We start from the raw sequence: 19,196 nt of genomic DNA, 5'->3' as shown, positions 1-19,196 counted from the left end.
CCAGCGCTGGTGAGAAGGATTCTGCTCACTCTCACCATGTGACCCCAAAGTCCCCAGGCTCCGCCAGGGAGCCTTGAGGGAGAGGTGGGAATGTCCCTCCTCTATGAGCTGTATTCCCTACTGTACAAGGGCAGGTTGTCCAGATAGGACCCTTCAGTTCTAGGACATTGTCTGGAGGTATCCCATGCCCTCAGGATCTGGTTTTCAGGATCCTGGAGGATGCTGCATCTTCCTTGTGAATGTCACATACCTCCAGCCCCTTGAGGACCCCACTTTTGCACTGGGCCTGCTGCTTGAGCCCCCCTCTGACTGCTCTGCATGTGCCCCTCAGTCTTGTTGAGCCCCAATCACACTGTGTTTCCCATGGGGAGAAGGTGCCTCTCCCCACCTGGAGCTGACTTTGCTGCCTTGGTCCCTGAGTATCGAGCTTGTGCCCAGGGCTTTCCATGCTCTTCACGGGGTTGCCCTGGGAACTTATTTGAGAACAGGGGCTGGAAACCACAGTCCTATTTCAATATAGCCCCAAAGCTAAGAATGGCTTTTGTATTTTTTAATCTTTGGAAACACATCAAAAGAAGAATAATATTTCGTGACATGTGGAAATGATGCAAAAGCTCGGTGTCCACAGTAATTAAACTGGCATCAGGACACAGCTGCCCTCCTTCACCTATGCATTCATGTGTTGTCTCTGGTTGTTTTCATGCTCTGAGGGTAGTGTTGATCTTTCTGGAAACTGCCAAACTGTTTTGCAAAGTGTGGATATCGTTTCACATTCTCATCTGCAGTATAAAAGAATTTCAGTTTCCCCACATCCTTGCCAACACTCAGTGTGGTCAGTCTTTTTAATTTTAGCCCTTTTTATAGAGTTGTGGCATGTCATTTGGTTTTAATTTGCATTTGTCTAGTGATAATTATATTGAGAGCTTTTCATGTGCTTGTTTGCCATCTGGATATCTTCTTTAGGAAGTGTCTGTTCAGATCTTTTGAATATTTCTTTTACTGTGTTGTTATGACTAGATTTGAGAGGTTTTCAATATGATCTGCATACAAGTCCTTGGTTAGATAAATTATTTACAAATATTTTCTCTCTGCGCTCAACTTTTTCTTTTGTTAAGAGTGTCTGTGATGGTTAATATTGAGTGTCAACTTAATTGGATTGAAAAAAGTATTGATCCTGGGTGTGTCTGTGAGGGTGTTGCCAAAGGAGATTAACATTTGAGTCAGTGGGGTGGGGAAGGCAGACCCACCCTTAATCTGGTGGGCACAATCTAATCAGCTGCCAGCAAATATAAAGCAGGCAGAAAAATGTGAAAGGTGAGACTGGCCTAGCCTCCCAACCTACATCTTTCTCCTGTGCTGGATGCTTCCTGCCCTGGGATCTCAGACTCCAAATTCTCCAGTTTGGGTACTTGGACTGGCTCTTTTAGCTCCTCACCTTGCAGACAGCCTATCCTGGGACCTTGTGATCATGTAAGTTATACTTAATAAACTCATATATATATGTAAAATAGTTTATTTTACATATATATAATAGTTTATTATATATACATATCCTATTAGTTCTGTCCCTCTAAAGAACCCTGACTAATACAGACTTTGTGGTACCAGGAGTGGTTCTAGAGGAACAGAATATTAAGGATGGAGTTGTTTTGTTAGTTTTGGGATTTCTGGAGTTGGCTGCTTAATATGATTAGACCCAAAAATGCTAAGGACTCTACTTGTAATAGTATGGAGAACACTGATAGTCCTTGGCTTGAACTGTTCAGAGAGTTATGCAAAATAAATGTATTTGACACTCCTGATTCACCGCTCATGAGAGCCAAGGAGTTTAGTAACTATACATAATACATTTGACTATATGTGGAAAACCAAGGAACATAGTTAGGCTGGTTGGTTGCTCCTAAGTTCAGTGGACAAAGTGATTAAAGAAAATGAACTCAGGGATTCTGCCTCCTGGCTTTAGAAGCAGATACTAAGCCTTAAATCTGCTAAGATTTCCCTGAGTGAAAGTCTTATCTCTTGTAGAGAAAGAGCTGAAATTATGGAAAAACAGGCACAAGCTCTTATTATGCAGGTGGGTGACCTGCAATGAAAGGTGCATGCAGGCATCTACTGTTAAAATGAAGGCATTGATTGGAAAATAATGGGACCCTGCAACTTGGAATGGGGACATGTGTGAGTACCCTGATGAAGCTGGGGACACTGAGTTTGTAAACTCTGATGAACATTTCTTGCCAGAAGAAACAGCTTCCCCATCCCCAGTAGTGGCAACATCCCCTCTGACCCACGCTGCTATCAGCCTTTCACCTTTGTCTAAGTAGATAAACCCTGCACTGCCTGAAGCAACAGTGAGGCTTCCCACGAGGCTGTTGCCAGGCAAAATAATTTTGATTCTCCTCAGGAACCACCCGCAACACCCTGTTTGCTTCTAGACCTATAACTAGACTAAAGTCCCGGTGAGCCCCTGGAGGTGAGATTGAGAGTGTGACCCATGAGGAGGTGCACCTCCCTGGAAAAGAATTGCTTGAATTTTCTAACTTATATAAGTAGAAATCTGGACAACAGGCATGGAAATGGATATTAAGGTTATGGGATAATGGTGGAAGGAACACAGAGTTGGATCAGACCGAATTTATCGATTTGGGCCTGCTAAGTAGGGACTCTGCTTTTATTTATTTATTTTTATTTTTTATTTTATTTTATTTTTTTGAGATGGAGTCTTGCTCTGCCACCCAGGCTAGAGTGCAATGGCGCGATCTCGGCTCACTACAAGCTCCACCTCCCGGGTTCATGTCATTCTCCTGCCTCAGCCTCCCGAGTAGCTGGGACTACAGGCGCCCGCCACCACGCCTGGCTAATTTTTTTTTGTATTTTTAGTAGAGACGGGGTTTCACCATGTTAGCCAGGATGGTCTCGATCTCCTGACCTCGTGATCTGCCCACCTCGGCCTCCCAAAGTGCTGGGATTACAGACATAAGCCACAGTGCCCAGCTGGGACTCTGCTTTTAATGTTGCAGCTTAGGGAGTTAAAAAAAGGTTCTAAAGTTTATTTGCTTGGTTAGCTGAAATATGGATTAAAAGATGGCCCACTGTGAATGAGCTGGAAATGCCTGATCTCCCTTGGTTTAATGTAGAGGAAGGGATCCAAAGGCTTAGGGAGACTGGGATGGTGGAGTGGATTAGTCACTTTAGACCTACTCATCCAAAGCTGTGAGGGTCCAGAAGATATACCCTTGACCCATGCCTTGCAAGATAGATTTGCAAGGGCAGCACCTGCATCTTTGAAGATCCCTGTAATTGCTCTCCTATGCATGTCAGATCTAATGGTGGGAACCACAGTCACTCAACTACAAAATTTAAATACAATGGGAATAGTTGGATCCTGAGGTGGTGGAGGCCAAGTGGCAGCACCCAACCATCAAAGGCAAGGTGGGCATAGCTACCATAATGGACAGCAGAGGCAAAGCGGCAATCAGAATAGCCTGACTTATGTAGAACTCTGGCACTGGCTAATTAATCACAGTGTTTCTGGAAGTGAAATTGATAGGAAGTATACTGCATTCCTACTTAATTTATACAAGCAGAAAACTTCTATGGACAAAGGACTAATCTGAGTTATAAAAACAAAGAATCACAGCCTCTCAATCAATTTTCAGATGTAAGCCAGTTTACAGACCCATAACCCCTTGAATGAAGGGAGGCTGAGTCCCCTTGAGGAAGGACCCCACTACATTACTGACAATTTATGCAATGAGTCTTTCTCCCATCCTTCCCTAAGGAGACCTCTGGCCTTTTACCAGGGTAACTGTGCACTGGGGAAAGGGAAATGATCAGATATTTGGGGGACTACTGGATATTGGCTCTGAGCTGACACTGATTCCAGGGCACCCAAAATGTCATTGTGGTCCTCTAGTTAAAGTAGGGGCTTATGGAGGCCAGGTAATTAATGGAGTTTTAGCTCAGGTCTGACTTACAGTGGATCCAGTGGGTCCCCAGACTCACCCTATGGTCATTTCCCCAGTGCCAGAATGCATAATTGGCATAGACATACTTAGCAGTTGGCAGAACCCCCACATTGGCTCCCTGACTGGTAGGGTAGGGCTATTGTGGTAGGAAAGGCCAAATGGAAGCCATTAGAGCTGTCTCTACCTAGAAAAATAATGAGAAGAATAGTAAATCAAAAACAATATTGCATCCCTGGAGGGATTGCGGAGATTAGTGCCACCATCAAGGACTTGAAAGACGCAGGGGTAGTGATTCCCACCACATCACTATTCAGTTATCCCATTTGGCCTGTGCAGAAGACAGATGGATCTTGGAGAATGACAGTGACAGTGAATTATTGTAAGCTTAACCAAGTGGTGACTCCAATTGCAGCTGCTGTACCAGATGTGGTTTCATTGCTTGAGCAAATTAATACATCTTCTGGTACCTAGTATGCAGCCATTGACTTGGCAAATGTCTTTTTCACCACTGTTGTCCATAAGGCCCACCAGAAGCAATTTGCCTTCAGCTGGCAAGGCCAGCAGTATACCTTTACTGTCCTACCTCAGAGGTACATCAACTTTCCAGCTTTGTGTCATAATCTTATTAGGACAGACTTTGATGGCTTTTCACTTCTGTAAGATATCACATTGGTCCATTACACTGATGACATTATGTTGATTGGATCCAATAAGCAGGAAGTAGCAAACACACTGGACTTATTGGTGAGACATTTGCATGCCAGAGGACGGGAAATAAACCTGACTAAAATTCAGGGAACTTCTACCTCAGTAAAATTTCTAGGGTTCCAGTGGTGTGGGGCCTGTTGAGATATTCCTTCTAAGGTGAAGGATAAGTTGCTGCATTTGGCCTCTCTTATAATCAAGAAAGAGGCACAATGCCTAGGGGGCCTACTTGGGTTTTGGAGGCAACACATTCCTCATTTGGGTGTGTTACTCTGGCCCATTTATCTAGTGACCAGAAAGGCTGCCAGTTTTGAGTGAGGTCCAGAACAGGAGAAGGCTCTGCAACAGGTCCAGGCTGCTGTGAAAACTTCTCTGCCACTTAAGCCATATGACCCAGCAATCCAATGGTGTGTGAGGTGTCAGTGGCAGATAGGGATGCTGTTTGGAGCCTTTGGCAAGCCCCTTTAGATGAATCATAGAAGAGGCCTCTAGGATTTTGGAGCAAGGTTTTGCCATCTTCTGGAGATAACTACTCTCCTTTTGAGAAACAGCTCTTGGTCTGTTATTAAGCTTTGGTGGAAACTGAACGTTTGACTATGGGTCATCAAGTCACCATGCGACCTGAACTACCTATCATGAACTGGGTGCTTTCTGACCCATCTAGCCATAAAGTGGGTCATGCACAGCAGCATTCCATCATCAAATGGAAGTGGCATATACGTGATCAGGCTCCAGTGGGTCCTGAAGGCACAAGTAAGTTACGTGAGGAAGTGGCTCAAATGCCTATGGTCTCCAATCCTGCTACCTTGCCTTCTCTTCCCCAGCCTGCACTGATGGCCTCATGGGTAGTCCCTGATGATCAGCTGACAGAGGAAGGAAGAGAACCATCACAGATGGTTCTGCACAATATGCAGGCACCACCCGAAAATGGACAGCTGCAGCACTATAGCCCCTTTCTAGGACATCCCTGAAGGACAGTGGTGAAGGGAAAGTTCCCAGTAGGCAGAACTTTGAGCAGTGCACCTGGTTGTGCACTGTGCATGGAGGGAGAAATGGCCAGATGTGCGATTATATACTGATTCATGGGCAGCTGTAGCCAATGGCTTGGCTTGATGGTCAGGGACTTGAAAGAAGCATGACTGGAAAAATGGTGACAAAGAAATTTGGGAAAGAGGTATGTGGACAGACCTCTCGGAGTAGTCAAAAACCATGAAGATGCTTGAATCCCATGTGAGCACTCACCAACAGGTGACCTCAGCAGAGGAGGATTTTAATAATCAAGTGGATAGGATGACCCATTCTGTTTTTGTGGACGCCACTCAGCCTCTTTCCCCAGCCACCCCGTCATCGCCCAGTGGGCCCATGAACAAAGTGGCCATGGTGGCCAGGATGGAGGCTATACATGGACTCAGCAACATGGACTTTCACTCACCAAGGCTGACCTGGCTATGGCCACTGCTGAGTGCCCAATTTGCCAGCAGCAGAGACCAACATTGAGCCCTTGACATGGCACCATTCTTTGGGGTGATTAGTCAGCTACCTGGTGGCAGGTTGATTATACTGGACCTCTTCCACCATGGAAAGGGCAGAGGTTTGTCCTCACTGAAATAGACACTTAATCTGGATATGGGTTTGCCTATCCTGTATGCAATGCTTCTGCCAAGACTACCATCCGTGGACTCACAGGGTGCCTTATCCACCATCATGGTATTCCACACAGCATTGCCTCTGACCAAAGCACTCACTTTGTGTCTAAAGAAGTGCATCAGTGGGCTCATGCTCATGGAATTCACTGGTATTACCACGTTCTCCATCATCCTGAAGCAGCTGGATTGATAGAACGGTAAAAATGGACTTTTGAAGTCACAATTACAACGCCAGCTAGGTGACAATACTTTGCAGGGCTGGGACAACGTTCTCCAGAAGGCCATGTATGCTCTGAATCAGTGTCCAATATATGGCACTGTTTCTGTCATAGCCAGGATTCATAGGTCCAAGAATCAATGGGTGGAAGTGGAATTGGCACCACTCACCATCACCCCTAGTGATCCACTAACAAAATTTTTCCTTCATGTTCCCATGGCATTACATTCTGGTGGCCTAGAGGTCTTAGTTCCAGAGAGAGGAACACTGCCAACAGGAAACACAACAACAATTCCATTAAACTGAAAGTTAAGATTGTACCTGGACACTTTGGGCTCCTTCAACAGGCTAAGAAAGGAGTTACAGTGTTGACTGGGGTGATTGACCCGGACTATCAAGATGAAATCAGTCTACTACTCCATAACAGAGGTAAGGAAGAGTATGCATGGAATACAGGAGATCCACTTGGGTGTCTCCTAGTATTACCATGCCCTGTGATTAAGATCAATGGGAAACTACAACAGCCCAATTCAGGCAGGACTACAAATGACCCAGACCCCTCAGAAATGAAGGTTTGGGTCACTCTACCAGGAAAAAAACCATGACCTGCTGAGGTGCTTGCTGAAGGCAGAGGGAATCTAGAGTGGATAGTTGAAGAAGGTAGTCATAGATACCAGCTACAACTACATGACCAGCTGCAGAAATGAGGACTGTACCTGTCATGAATGTTTCCTCCTTCTTTTGTTAAAAACAGGTTTGTGCATGTATACACTTGTACGAAGAAAATATCTTCATTTTATTTCCTTTTTCTTTAACATGTGACATAAGATTTATTGATTTCATGTCAGCATTTAAGTGTTGTTAACTTCAGGTAATAGTATTTGGGTTGGGGATTGGTGTGTTTCCAGTTGTACAAAGGATAGTTGTATTATGTTAGGTGTAATTATGACCTGATTGTTTTCTTTATTTGAAGATTATGTATGATATCAGGAAATGTGTATGGGTTCAAGTTGACAAGGGGTGGACTTGTGATGGTTAATAATGTCAACTTAATTGGATTGAAAAAAGTATTGATCCTGGGTGTGTCTGTGAGGGTGTTGCCAAAGGAGATTAATATTTGAGTCAGTGGGGTGGGGAAGGCAGATCCACCCTTAATCTGGTGGGCACAATCTAATCAGCTGCCAGAAAATATAAAGCAGGCAGAAAAACGTGAAAGGTGAGACTGGCCTAGCCTTCAGCCTACATCTGTCTCCCATGCTGGATGCTTCCTGCCCTCAAACATTGGACCCCAAATTCTTCAGTTTTGGGACTCAGACTGGCTCACCTTGCACCTCAGCTTTTAGACAGCCTATTGTGGGACTTTGTGATCATGTAAGTTAATACTTAATAAACTCCCCTTTATATATATATATATGTATATACACACACACGTATGTATGTGTGTGTATAGATGCATATATGTATGTATATGTATACATATATGTATGTATGTGTATATATATACATATATGTATATATACAAATGTATATACATATATGTATATACATATATGTATGTATGTGTATATATATGTATGTGTGTGTATATATATATATCCTATTAGTTCTGTCCCTTTAAAGAACACTGACTAATACAGTGTCTTTCAATGACCTGGAGATCTTAAGTCTGACAAAGTTCAATTCATCATTTTTTTTTTCTTAATGGATGATTTTAATAACTCCAGTTTACAAAGAAGTTTTCCTAGGTTTTCTTCTAGAAATTCTATAATTTTAGGTTTCACTTTTAGGTCTACAATTTATTTAAAATTAATTTTTCTTGATGGCATGAGGTGTCGATCACAGCTCTTTTTTTTTCATTGCACATGGATCCTCACTGTTCCAACGCTGTTTGATGAAAGGGCTCTTTCTTCCACTGTATTTCCTTGGCACATTTTTCAAAGTCAGTTGACTACACATGGGTCTGTTTCTGGACTCCATTCTGTTCCATTGATTTCTCTGTCTTCAATATCAACAGCACCCTGTCTTGATTACTGAAGCTTTCTAATAAGTTGAAATCACATAATGTAAATCCTCCAACTTTGTTCTTCATTCAATGTTTTTAGGCTCTAACTTATTCTAGGTCCTTTGCATTTTCATATGAATTTCAGAATCAGTTTGTCAGTTTCTACAAAAAAGCCCATTGTAATTTTCACTGAGGTTAGGTTGAATCTGTAGCTCAATTTGGGGAGAACTGACATCTCAACAATATTGGGTCTCTTAATCTATAGCTACGTTGTAGCTCTCCATTTATTTAGGTCTTTGATTTCCCTCAACAATGTTTTTGTAGTTTTCAGATTATATGTATTTTGGTCATATTAGTCCTAAGTGGTTCATATTTCTGATGTGTTCCTAAGTGGTATCAAGATTTTAGTTTCAATTTCTGACAGTTTTTTGGGGCTGAGATGTCCTGAGAGCTGAGACGTGGGGCATGAGGGAGGGGCATACTCAGAGATGTCTCCGAGGTTTTCGGCCTGAGCAACTGGTAGAAAGAGATTCCCTTCCTGATGTTGGCCACACAGATACTGGACATAAATGATCTTATAATAATGGTTATGATAACTTTCATTGTCATTATTGCATAACTGAGCACGTCCCAAGTTCCAGGCGCTGGATTCCCACCTCACATGCAATTTCTCCTCAGATCCTCACAAAAGCCCTACGAAATGGTTCTCTGATTACTGTTTTGCAGAAGACACTGACAAGCTAGTAGATCAGCCAATTTCCCCCAAAAGTTACCTAGCTCTTGAAAGAAAGGCAGGCCTGGAACCCAGGGATAGGCCTGTAAACATGCACCACAGCCCCGTGCCTCTTTCTCCCAGGTGCAATGGAAGGCACGCCATGACAGGTGGGGATCAGTGGGTCCCTTTTCCACTCTGGCTGAGCTCACCTAGCTCAGGTGGACATACCTGGGGCCTCTTCTAGGCCATCTGCTTTCCAACAAAACACATGCCTACCCTAGCATCTTGGGTTAGGGCAGATCTCCCAGAGTGTGGCTTAGGGACCCCCTAAAGCACCATGAGATGCTTGTAAGGCAGGCATAGACAAGCATTTTTTCTATCCATTTTATGTAGTTAGAAAAACATAGACTGTATATCCAACCTGTGATTTTACAGACATTATTGCTTAGGTGAGGTTTCAGTTTTGAAAAAATAGTGAAGTTAATGACAAATACTAAGAATATTGTTGTACAGGTGTTGTCAAAAAATTCTGAAGGTGGTATGGGAATGAGAAATATTTGGTGAACATTTGAATGAGGGGGCAATGCCTCTGAAAGGGAGAGAAGAAATGAAAAGGAAGTCACTATTCTCTTACCAGGCCCTGTGTCATAAACTACATTTATACTGATAACCATCATCATCATTACCTCCTGAGGTCCTGCCCTGTACTAAGAACTTGACACAGAGTTATCTCATTTTAACTTTCCAAGCAACTTATGAAGTCAGTAATTATTACTTCTATTTTATAAAACAACAAGCATAGGGAAAGACAGCTGAGACTGAGGGTGTGCAAAGCCCCAAGATCCTGGAGGTGCAGCAGAGGGGACTGCGAAAGCAACTGGCCTCCTGGTGCTCTCTGCAAGAGGAGGAGAAGGAGGAGGAGGAAGCCTCTGCCCTGAGGGGCTCTGAGGCTGAGGCTGCCTCATGGAGGGGCCTGGGTGACCTGTGCTCCCAGCAAGAATGAGCCTTGCTGTCATGGGGGGCTGCTTCCTGTAGTAGTGAGCTCCTTGTTGCAGGAGGAATTCAAGCTGGCCTCTATGACACAAAGATTCTGGTGCATTTTGTTCTATTTTTCAAAAGCATATGAACCTTTTCTTCTTCCTTTGTGCTTCATTGTGAGGTGGGGAGAGCCAGCTGTTCTTGACATCCAAGGCTCCAGGGAGAGGCAGGCTGTTTGGATTTCATTATGCCAGTGGCCCACCCTAAGGAACACAAGGCCTTAGGTACTTGGTACTACAGCTTGGGGGTGGGGAGTAAACCTGGAGCCTTGACCAGGTTCTGCCACTGACCTGCTATGTGACCTTAGACAAGTCCCTTTCTTTCTCTGGACCCTGACTTCCACATGTGCAAAGTGACAGTGTTAGAGGGTCTGTGTGTCTCTGATGCCCAGAGACTCTTGAAGGTTACATTTCAGGCATCTGTGTCCAGACAGCCTCTCCATCAGGCTCCAAGCCTGGCTGGGAACAGGTATGCAGTGAATCCTTGTTAAATACTAGTGGATAAATGAATGAATGAATGAACAAGCGCTTGGATGGATAGTTAAGATAACGTCATCACACTGATTTTAGTGAAGATCCATCAGTGCTTAAAGCCTGGGCAAAGGCCACAGGGATGCAAAGTGTGTGCTGCATGATTTGGTGGCACATTCCACTTCCAAGTCATCATAGAGTTGTGTATTTATGGTGCTGCATTTCTGGCAAAAGGCAGTAAAATGTCTTGGACAAGTGGGGTCTCCGTATCAACCAGTTTTGGGGCAGACAGAGATCTCAGCTCAGGGTACAACAGTGTTCTTTGAGCCTTCAGGGTCTCAGGGGAAGGAGGCAATTTGGAGGGTCTTCCTGTTTACTAAGAAGGTCATGAAAGTGCTTCAGGCAACATCCAATAAGAGAACAAATTGGAAACAACACAATCACACGTGAGCTTGCACACACACACACACACACCCTGATCCAGGTATGGGATGTGGATGTGTACCCAAGAACTTACTAAAGCAAAACTGATTTTAGTTTAGAGAGATTTGATTTTATGCTAAACAAATTTCATCAGGATTTTCATATGAAGAGCCCATTCCTCCCCATATGTGTCCTGCTTGGCTGCATTTTAATGTGGTTAAATCCAATCTTTGAGTTCTCTGCAGGCCCCAGAGGGGGAGGAAGTTGCTGTCACAGGGGCTTCCAGGGGACAGAACTTCTCTCCCAGGATCCCTGAGCTCAAAGGAATGGAAGAAGAAGGCCAGTGTGGGGTAGGGGGATGTGGTTCCCATGAGGTCACCATGGAGGGACACAGAAAGCCCTGGAAACTTGGTCATTGGCACAGACAGCCCCACATGGTCCCTCCAAGAGCTTCTGCTGTTGAATTTCAGTTCATTAAATACAAGCAATTCATGGGTCACACACTGAGTACTTATGGGTTCTGCCAGGCCTGCCGACAAGGCACCATCCTTCCTGTGTCTAAGAGGTCAAGGGAGCAGGATGGCCAGACTTAGCAAACACAAATGCAAGACATCTGGAAAAAGTTGAATCTCCGATAAGCAAAGACTACTTTGTTAGCATAAGTATGTCCCAGTCTGGCCAGGCCTGTCCAGGTGGAGAGATGGGCACAGCTTGAGCGTGCGGCCCCCCTTGAGGGTGAACTCACCTCCCAGAGGGACTCCAGCATGCCTGGATGCTGGTCTCAGGCAAGCACAGTGGTGCCCGAGATCCCTGCTTTCCTGGGTGCCTGCTGTGGGAGGGATGCTCATCAACTGCCCTGGGCTGCCCTTCCCTGGCCTCTTAGAGGATGCAGAAAATGCAGAGAGGCCCGAGGTGGATGTTCCGTGAGGGGACTTCTGCTGGGGGAGAGCGGGGCATGGCTGCTGTCTAGGAGCTGAGCTCAGACGTGAAAAGTGAGCGGGATATGGGAGTTTCTGACCCCAGAGGCTGGGGAAGCCCCTCACAGGCCATCTGTCCTGAGGCCACAGGGTGGGCAGCAACGCCTGCCTCCATCCTCACCCCAGCCTGCTGCTGTCAGTGCTGGAGTTCCTCCCAACACAGTGGGGACTCTGGGACCTGTGCTCCCTGGGAGAGGGTGACATGTGCAGCTTGAGTTCCCCATGAGCAGGCACAAAGTCTGTGGGCCCAGGGGAGCCTGAGAGCTGGACCTCCTTTCCCGGACATTTCTGAAGAAGCACAATTGAAGCGTGCCTGCCCTGCTCCAGCCTGGTTAGCCCTGGGCGTGGACCCTGCCTGATGTCTTGCGCCTGCTGTCCCATGTTCTGTGTGTCCCAGGCTCAGGGTTCCTCCGTCCCTAGCGCTCTGGCACAGGGACTGGCTGAGCAAGGAAAACACTGGTGAGTGATGCAGCCGAGAGCTTGCATCACAGCGGAATAGGCAGTCTGTTGTTTGCCTCATCCACTATTATTTTATTTTATTATAAAATAAGAAGATATGATGTTACTCTCCCGAGGAGCCCTGAGGCAGACACCAGGATCCCATTTCACAGATACAGAAGCTGTGGCCAAGGCTGGCAGGAATTGTGGAGCTGGGCCTGGTGCTCAGGTGGCCTGGCCTCCTTACCCACTCACTGTGCATATGCCTGTCCTCCTGTCTAGGCCTCCAGATATCATGTGGCACTGGGATGGGTACCCCGGTCCCCACCGGACCTGGTGTGCTGGTGAGGCTGGTGTCTGCATGGTCCTGCTCCTGGGCCCCAGGCAGGCTGTGCCCCTAGCTTCTGCCCTGGCTACCTCTGCCGTGGGCCTGGGCGCTGAGCCTGTTCTCTCCTCTCCCTGAACCCCAGGACTCTGCCCTGAGCTCTCCCAACCACTGACAACTGTCAGGAGTCCCAACCCTGCTGGCCAGACATCGTAGTCCACTCGGGCCAGCAGGGGCCTCCTGTCACTGGATTTGCCCAGAGCTTTTGGAGCCTGGGCCTCAGTTGCGCCTGGTGCTTTCCTCTGCAGCCTCATCCTGGCTTGACTGTCCCCCTGCCCTTGCCTCCAGCAGCAGACTCTGCTTCCAACGCCTCGGGAGGCTACAGAAGGGCAATGTCTGTGAGGGCCCAAGGGTGCATGTGTCTCCCGGGTTTTGGTGCAGAGTGACTTCCCTCCTCCCAGCAATGCAAGCAAATCCTGGAGGACCCCACCGGAGCAGCCCAGCATGGAGCCTGTCTCCTGCAGTCTCCCCAGCTCCTCTGTGGGGCATTCTCACCCACAGCCTGTCCCTGCTTCACGGATGCCTCTAAAGCTTCCAGCTTCTGATAACGGCATTCACGGTTTCACCACAAGCTCCCAAGCTCCTGGCTTCTTCCCCTGACATATCCTGGGCCCAGGGCATGACATTTACGGTTTCCTCTCATTATTCCCACCTCTTCACTCCATTTTGCTTCACCCTGCCCACGGAGGGGCTGCTGCTTGACCCTGCCATCCCAGGACCACCCTTTCTGACATGTCTTCCACCAAGACTCATTCATTCGTCTAGATGTCCATTTACTCAGCTGACTTTGGGGCACATTCTGGGAGCTGGCATGGGGAATGCAGCTCTGCGGGTGGGCGGCCCACCTCTGCCAGCCTCACTTGCACTCACTCCATCCAGTAACCAGAGTCTACTCCACAGCCAGGAGCAGCAGCTCCTCCACCTCTCAGCCTCATCCGTGTGCCCTTGTCCATTCTTCTTCCCACCCCCAGCCCTACTCACCCTGTACCTTTGCTGATGCAGCCCAGTCTTCCTGCAACCCCATCCTTCTGTCTCAGCAGGTTCCAGGCCTGGCTCCAGGGCCACCTCCTTCAGCCAGTGCCATAGGCAGCTGAATTGTGTCCCTGGAGTGGTTCTATGTTGACATCCTAACCCCCAGTACCTCCAAATGTGACTGTACTTGGAGACAGTTGAAATGGGATCATATAGGTGGGCCCTAATCCTGTATGACTGGCATCCTTATAAGTGGAGATGAGGACACAGATGTGCACAGAAGACAGATGAGGTGAGAATGCAGGGAGAAGGTGGTCATCTGCAAACCAAGAGAAAGGCCTCAAAAGAAACCAACCCTGTGACACCTTGATCTTGGACTTTCAGCCTCCAGAACTTTGAAGAAATGAATTTGTGTTTAATATTGTTATGGCAGCCCCACCCAACTGATATAGCTGAATGTCCCCTCTGCCTTCCCTAGGGCCTGAGATGTCCGTTTTAGCCCTTTCACCTCAAGTCACATTTGTTTGCAGACACTGCATCACCAGGACCCCACCAATAAGACCCAACACTGTCTCCTCATTTTCCCCGTGATATGAGGGGAACAAAAGGCAAAAACACTTAAATGAAGGAATCAAAGATAGCTTTTTGGCCAGCAGACCTTATCAGCCCTGGGTAATGCTGTGATGTATTTTGAAAAATGCCAGCAGGCTCAGCCTTGATATTTATGACCTGCTTCTTGGCCTTCCTGGGGAGTGGTGCTGTCTGCTCTTAAATTTATGGTCCTTCAGTGCAGTCCCAGACCAACCAGGGGATTGCAAATGGGCTGTCTGCTAATAGTGTGTGCAGATGATGTGGGAGGTGGTGTGATCCTTGGCTCCGGGGTCAGACACAAGCGCTTCTCACCTGGGGAGGGGTGCTCTGGACCTGAGAAGGGTCTCCTCCATCTTCTCCTTTGCAAAGCCTCAGAGTTTACAGAGGAATCAGGGTATGCTAACCACCTCTCACTATTTTTGACATGGCTGCACACCAGTTCCACTTTCTTAATATTTATCTTTTAATCAACTTGTTGCCCCCTGGAGGCCAGATGACCCACGGGGCATAAGACATGAAGTACACGTTCCTGCTATCCCTGGGCCTGGGTTAATTAGGTGGGGACCCCCTTCAGGGCCTTTGCAGAGTTTGGAGACATGGGGAAGATCAGGATCCCCACCTGGCCCCTAGAAAGGAGATCTCTTAAAGACTAGTTGAAGCTAACAAGCTTAACCTCCCCAAGTCCCTATGTGTCCACCTGAGCTTGACTTTATTAAAAAGGCAGGTGGATTTCCTTTTGAGGAGCTCTGCAAATCTTGGGGTAAGGAGGAGACATTAGAGTGAGGGTGATACCTCTGATGCCCAACGACCAATCCCAGAATGACCCAGGCACAAGAAGGTACTAGAATTCTTCAGAGGGGATGAGTAACTACCCCACCTGCCATACATTTTCAGGTGGAAAACAAAAGTCACACAGCAGTGCAGATTTCTCCAGGAAGAACTGCAGCTCAGAAGCTGAGTGTGGACCGGGGTCCTGGGAAGAGACTGCTGAGCCAGGAGTTGGCTGAAACCCCTGTCTGTTGCAGGTTGTGGAGATGGGGGTGGGAGTATCACCAAGGCGGGCGTATCACCCCAGGCCAACCTCCCTGAGTCTGCCATGGGCAGCACACACCGCCATGTCCTGCGGCTCAGCCACAGGGGCTGGGCCTTCTTCACAGTAGCCCCTCACTCCTCAGGCCTCTACACTATAGGCAAGACAGGGAAGAGCCAGTGTCCAAGGTGGAAGATAGGGAGAGGCTGGGTGAGGCTGTGCAGGTGGATGTGCTTCCCTGAAGCCTTCCTGCCTTTCTCAGGACAGAAACACAAATACTTAGAAAGGCAGCATGGTAAGTGAAATAGAGTGGCAGTTTAAAACTCAAGAGCCCTTCGGCATTTAGAACATAGTTGCTTTAATAAAATAAAGACAATACAATAATTTCCAGTAAGCGACCCCATCTTTTTTTTTTTTTTTTCAGTGCAATAGCCCTTAACAAGGCGAGTCATGCATAATTTCGTGTGCAGCTGGGCATCACCAAGTCACAGTTTCCAGCGTGCTGCTCAGCCCTCTGAGTGTGTGCGCTCATCCTTTTCATAGAAGTCCCATCGGCCATGGAGAGGGTTGGGGTGCAGAGCTCTGATTGCCAGAGGCCCTTCCTTGAGAGCTGTGGGGAAGGAGGCCCTGGGGGTTTCCTCTGTAGGCAGAACTCAGGCCCCAGTCACCTCTGCCGCCCTCAGCCTGGCACTGTTGTGCCAGAGCCTCTGCTGCCTCTCTCTTCCTACCCATCTGCAGACCAGCAGAATATTCTCCCCCTCTCATCACCAACCAGGAGTTTGGTCTGGTTTCTTGGGAAGAGAAAGAAAAGATAAGAACGTTAGAGGGACAGTACCACTTGTCCCCACCAGCACGTGGGATATTGCAACTCTGGGGCTCTATCCGGGTCCCAGTGGAGCTTGCCCCTGGTCTCGTGTTCCCTGAGGCAGGGGAAGCAGTGGGAGGAATGGAGAAGGTTTCCACCTGAGGGAGGGGAGAGCATTTGAGCTGTGAGGGTGGTGGCTCCCACAGCACTGTGGGGAAGCTCAGGCCCCAGGGAGCAGGACGAGGCCCTGCCTCTCTCCAGCGCCTCCAGGTGAGTCTCCTGTCCCACCAGAGAAATAGCCAGGACCAGGGCAGAACAAATGGCAAGTTCTCTGCAGAAAGTGCGGCTCTGGCCCTACCATCATGCCCACCCCACCCCACTCCACCCTACCCAGCATCTAAAACACTGTGTAGTGCCTCCACCAAGGACGCCGATACAGCTTACACCATGCCAGTGAGGGAGGAATGAAGTCCGGCTCTGCAAGGTCAGTGGCCCCTAAGGCTGCACCTCCCAGTGTGTACAAGGATGTTAATGACAGTGACCACCTCCATGGGTTACTGCGAGTCAAATAACGGGTATGAAGTGTCGGGACTAATGCTTGGCTATGCTACAGCAGCTAAGAGCCCTCAGAAGGCACTTTCTGTTAATGAAGGATAATCATCACACCAAATGTTACAGTCGGCAGTGGAACTCAGGGGAAAAGGCTCTCTTTAGGATAAAATTACAAAACAATATACTTATACCTCTTGGATTTCTTGATGAATGTTTGGATATTCAAGAGCAAGAGAGCAAGGGCATGTGTGAGTTAAAAGCAAAACAAACAACAACAAAACCCTGAAAAACGTTTCCTGGGGTTCTGTACGGCCACACGGGCTGCATCCTGTGCTTGGTGGAGCCTCGTCCTAGAGTGAGGTGGCCTCCTCCGCCAGGTGGCCTGGACTCAGAGCCACTGGGGCTTTCCTAAAGGTGGCTGCAGTGCCCTCTGCTGGAGACCCAGAGAAACAAGGCCGCGCTTACCTGGACACGGCCAGAGCCGTCACCGCGGGGCTGGTTTTGCTGGGCTTCCCTGTCAAAGCAGTGCTAACGTCCAGCTCTCGACTCAAGGCCAGGTTCTTCTCCCACTTGTGGCCTGTGTGGAGCATGTGAGAGAAGAGTTAGAACACCAGATCGGCTTCGCACATACAGTGTGCATCTGCACACAGGGCCGCAAACACATACGCACATATTTATATTTGTGGTCAGCAACTTGTTAAATTGAGGGGGAAATATATTTAATCTTGGCCTGTGCTGTTGCAAAAAGGGCTGTCCCAATTTAATTTGCAGGCGGTGATAGTTACATGTGCTGACGTGCCGCGGTATCCATTGTGTACCAAATTGGATTTGTGTATTATTGCTTTCTAAATTGCATGCCTAGTTCAGCAAAATTGTTCATCAGTGTTTACTGGCTTTATGCTTAATAAGATGCCCCACAATACCTTGCTGCCAGGATGTAATGCAGCCAGTAATTGCCTAGTAAAAATAAATTACATAAAGTCGGCATTATCAACTTATCTTAATCCTCTCACGCCACAACCAATAATTAAATGCTGAGAACGTTTTTTCAAAAAATATAACTCAATGATTGTTACTTCACTCATTTTAATGACTGCATTTGGGGACAGACAGTAATTCCTTCAATGTGAAGGGGTGAGATGGAGAGACACCAGCTGGGTACGTCCCTGCGAGGCCACTTCCTTGGACTCAGGTCAGGAGAGATGATACAGCCCCTGCTGTCCTGGGGTGACCACCCATGTGTGCAGACAGGCCACGTGCCAGGAAACGCATGAGGGGTCCAGGTGGGAGAAACCACCCCAAAGCACACCAGGCATTTGTACATTTGTGTACAAGTCTAAACAACAAGCTTCTCCCGAGCACTTTTTATGTACCAGATTGAGTCCAAATCTTTGAGGCGATTCCTGAAATAAATTGTACTCAGCTGGGTTGGGCCTTGCTGCAAATGACAAATAAATGAATTCCAAGCAGAAATTAGATTACATCTGCCCACAAATGCAGTATTCTTAATTTCGTCAAAGATCTCCTTTCTTGCCCCTTAAGACATTTGAGGGATATAGTAATATACACGCCAAGAGGACACACATGCAAATATCCACGTGTCATGCCCAATACAGGTCCCTTTCCAACAAAACACTTTTGAGCAATATAAGAACAACATGCCTTTTTATTAAAGACCTCCAGCAGTTTAGGCTTGTAAATCTGCACATATTTTAGATTTGTTAACTCTAAACTGCAGGCCAATGTGATTATTTGAATATGTCCATGTCATCCTGTCATTTCATGCTAATCTTCCCTTGAACTGTAATCACAATCTTGGCAGTCAATCCAATGGGGTGGCAGTGACTTTGGGTCAGGGCAGACAGAGAGGAAGGATGTGGATCTGGGGCTCCCTGTCAGTCTAAGACCCCCTTAAGTAAGTTTCCTAATGCCATCAGCTGCTGTGTCCAGAGAGAAAAATCTCTCAAAGTCTGCAAAAATGACAATAATGACCTGCATTTGGGGTAGATTCTTGTCTGTGGCTACCATTATTCTGTCATCAGTACTCTACTAGTTAGGATGCACAGGAAGTGTCCCCATTTGACAGAAGACCAGAGAAGTTGCTGTGACGGAGTTGGGTCTAGAATCTTGTTTCCTGCTTTTTACTCTGCTTCTCATTCACTAGACCCCATGACCAGTGAGTGCAACCTCACCACAACCATTGATGCGGAATAGGAATCTGTGAATCCAATGGCACTGCCAGAATCAACTGAATGGCTCTGAGGT

At 47.2% G+C, this 19,196-nt stretch overlaps 1 protein-coding gene across 4 annotated transcripts in view; it reads right to left on the bottom strand.

Annotated features, from left to right (window-relative positions):
• Window positions 1-15,833: 15,833 nt before the first annotated feature.
• The window catches only part of WDFY4 (WDFY family member 4), a 297,400-nt gene continuing 294,037 nt past the window's right edge, over window positions 15,834-19,196 (bottom strand). For 3 of the 4 annotated variants that reach the window (XM_054436992.2, XM_054436994.2, XM_054436995.2), the window contains exons 61-62: window positions 17,397-17,508; window positions 15,834-16,365 (exon numbers count right to left, since the gene is read on the bottom strand). In XM_054436992.2, coding sequence (XP_054292967.1) covers window positions 16,299-16,365; window positions 17,397-17,508 — 179 coding nt within the window. In that variant the 3' untranslated portion in view covers window positions 15,834-16,298. The remainder of the gene's footprint in view (window positions 16,366-17,396; window positions 17,509-19,196) is intronic. The other variant, XM_054436996.2, reaches the window with a different exon arrangement.

This window comes from Pongo pygmaeus, chromosome 8 (genome assembly GCF_028885625.2).
Source record: "Pongo pygmaeus isolate AG05252 chromosome 8, NHGRI_mPonPyg2-v2.0_pri, whole genome shotgun sequence".
Lineage (NCBI taxonomy): Eukaryota > Metazoa > Chordata > Mammalia > Primates > Hominidae > Pongo > Pongo pygmaeus.
Note: the sequence above shows the minus strand (reverse complement) of the source record. Positions and strands in the feature narration are given on the sequence as shown.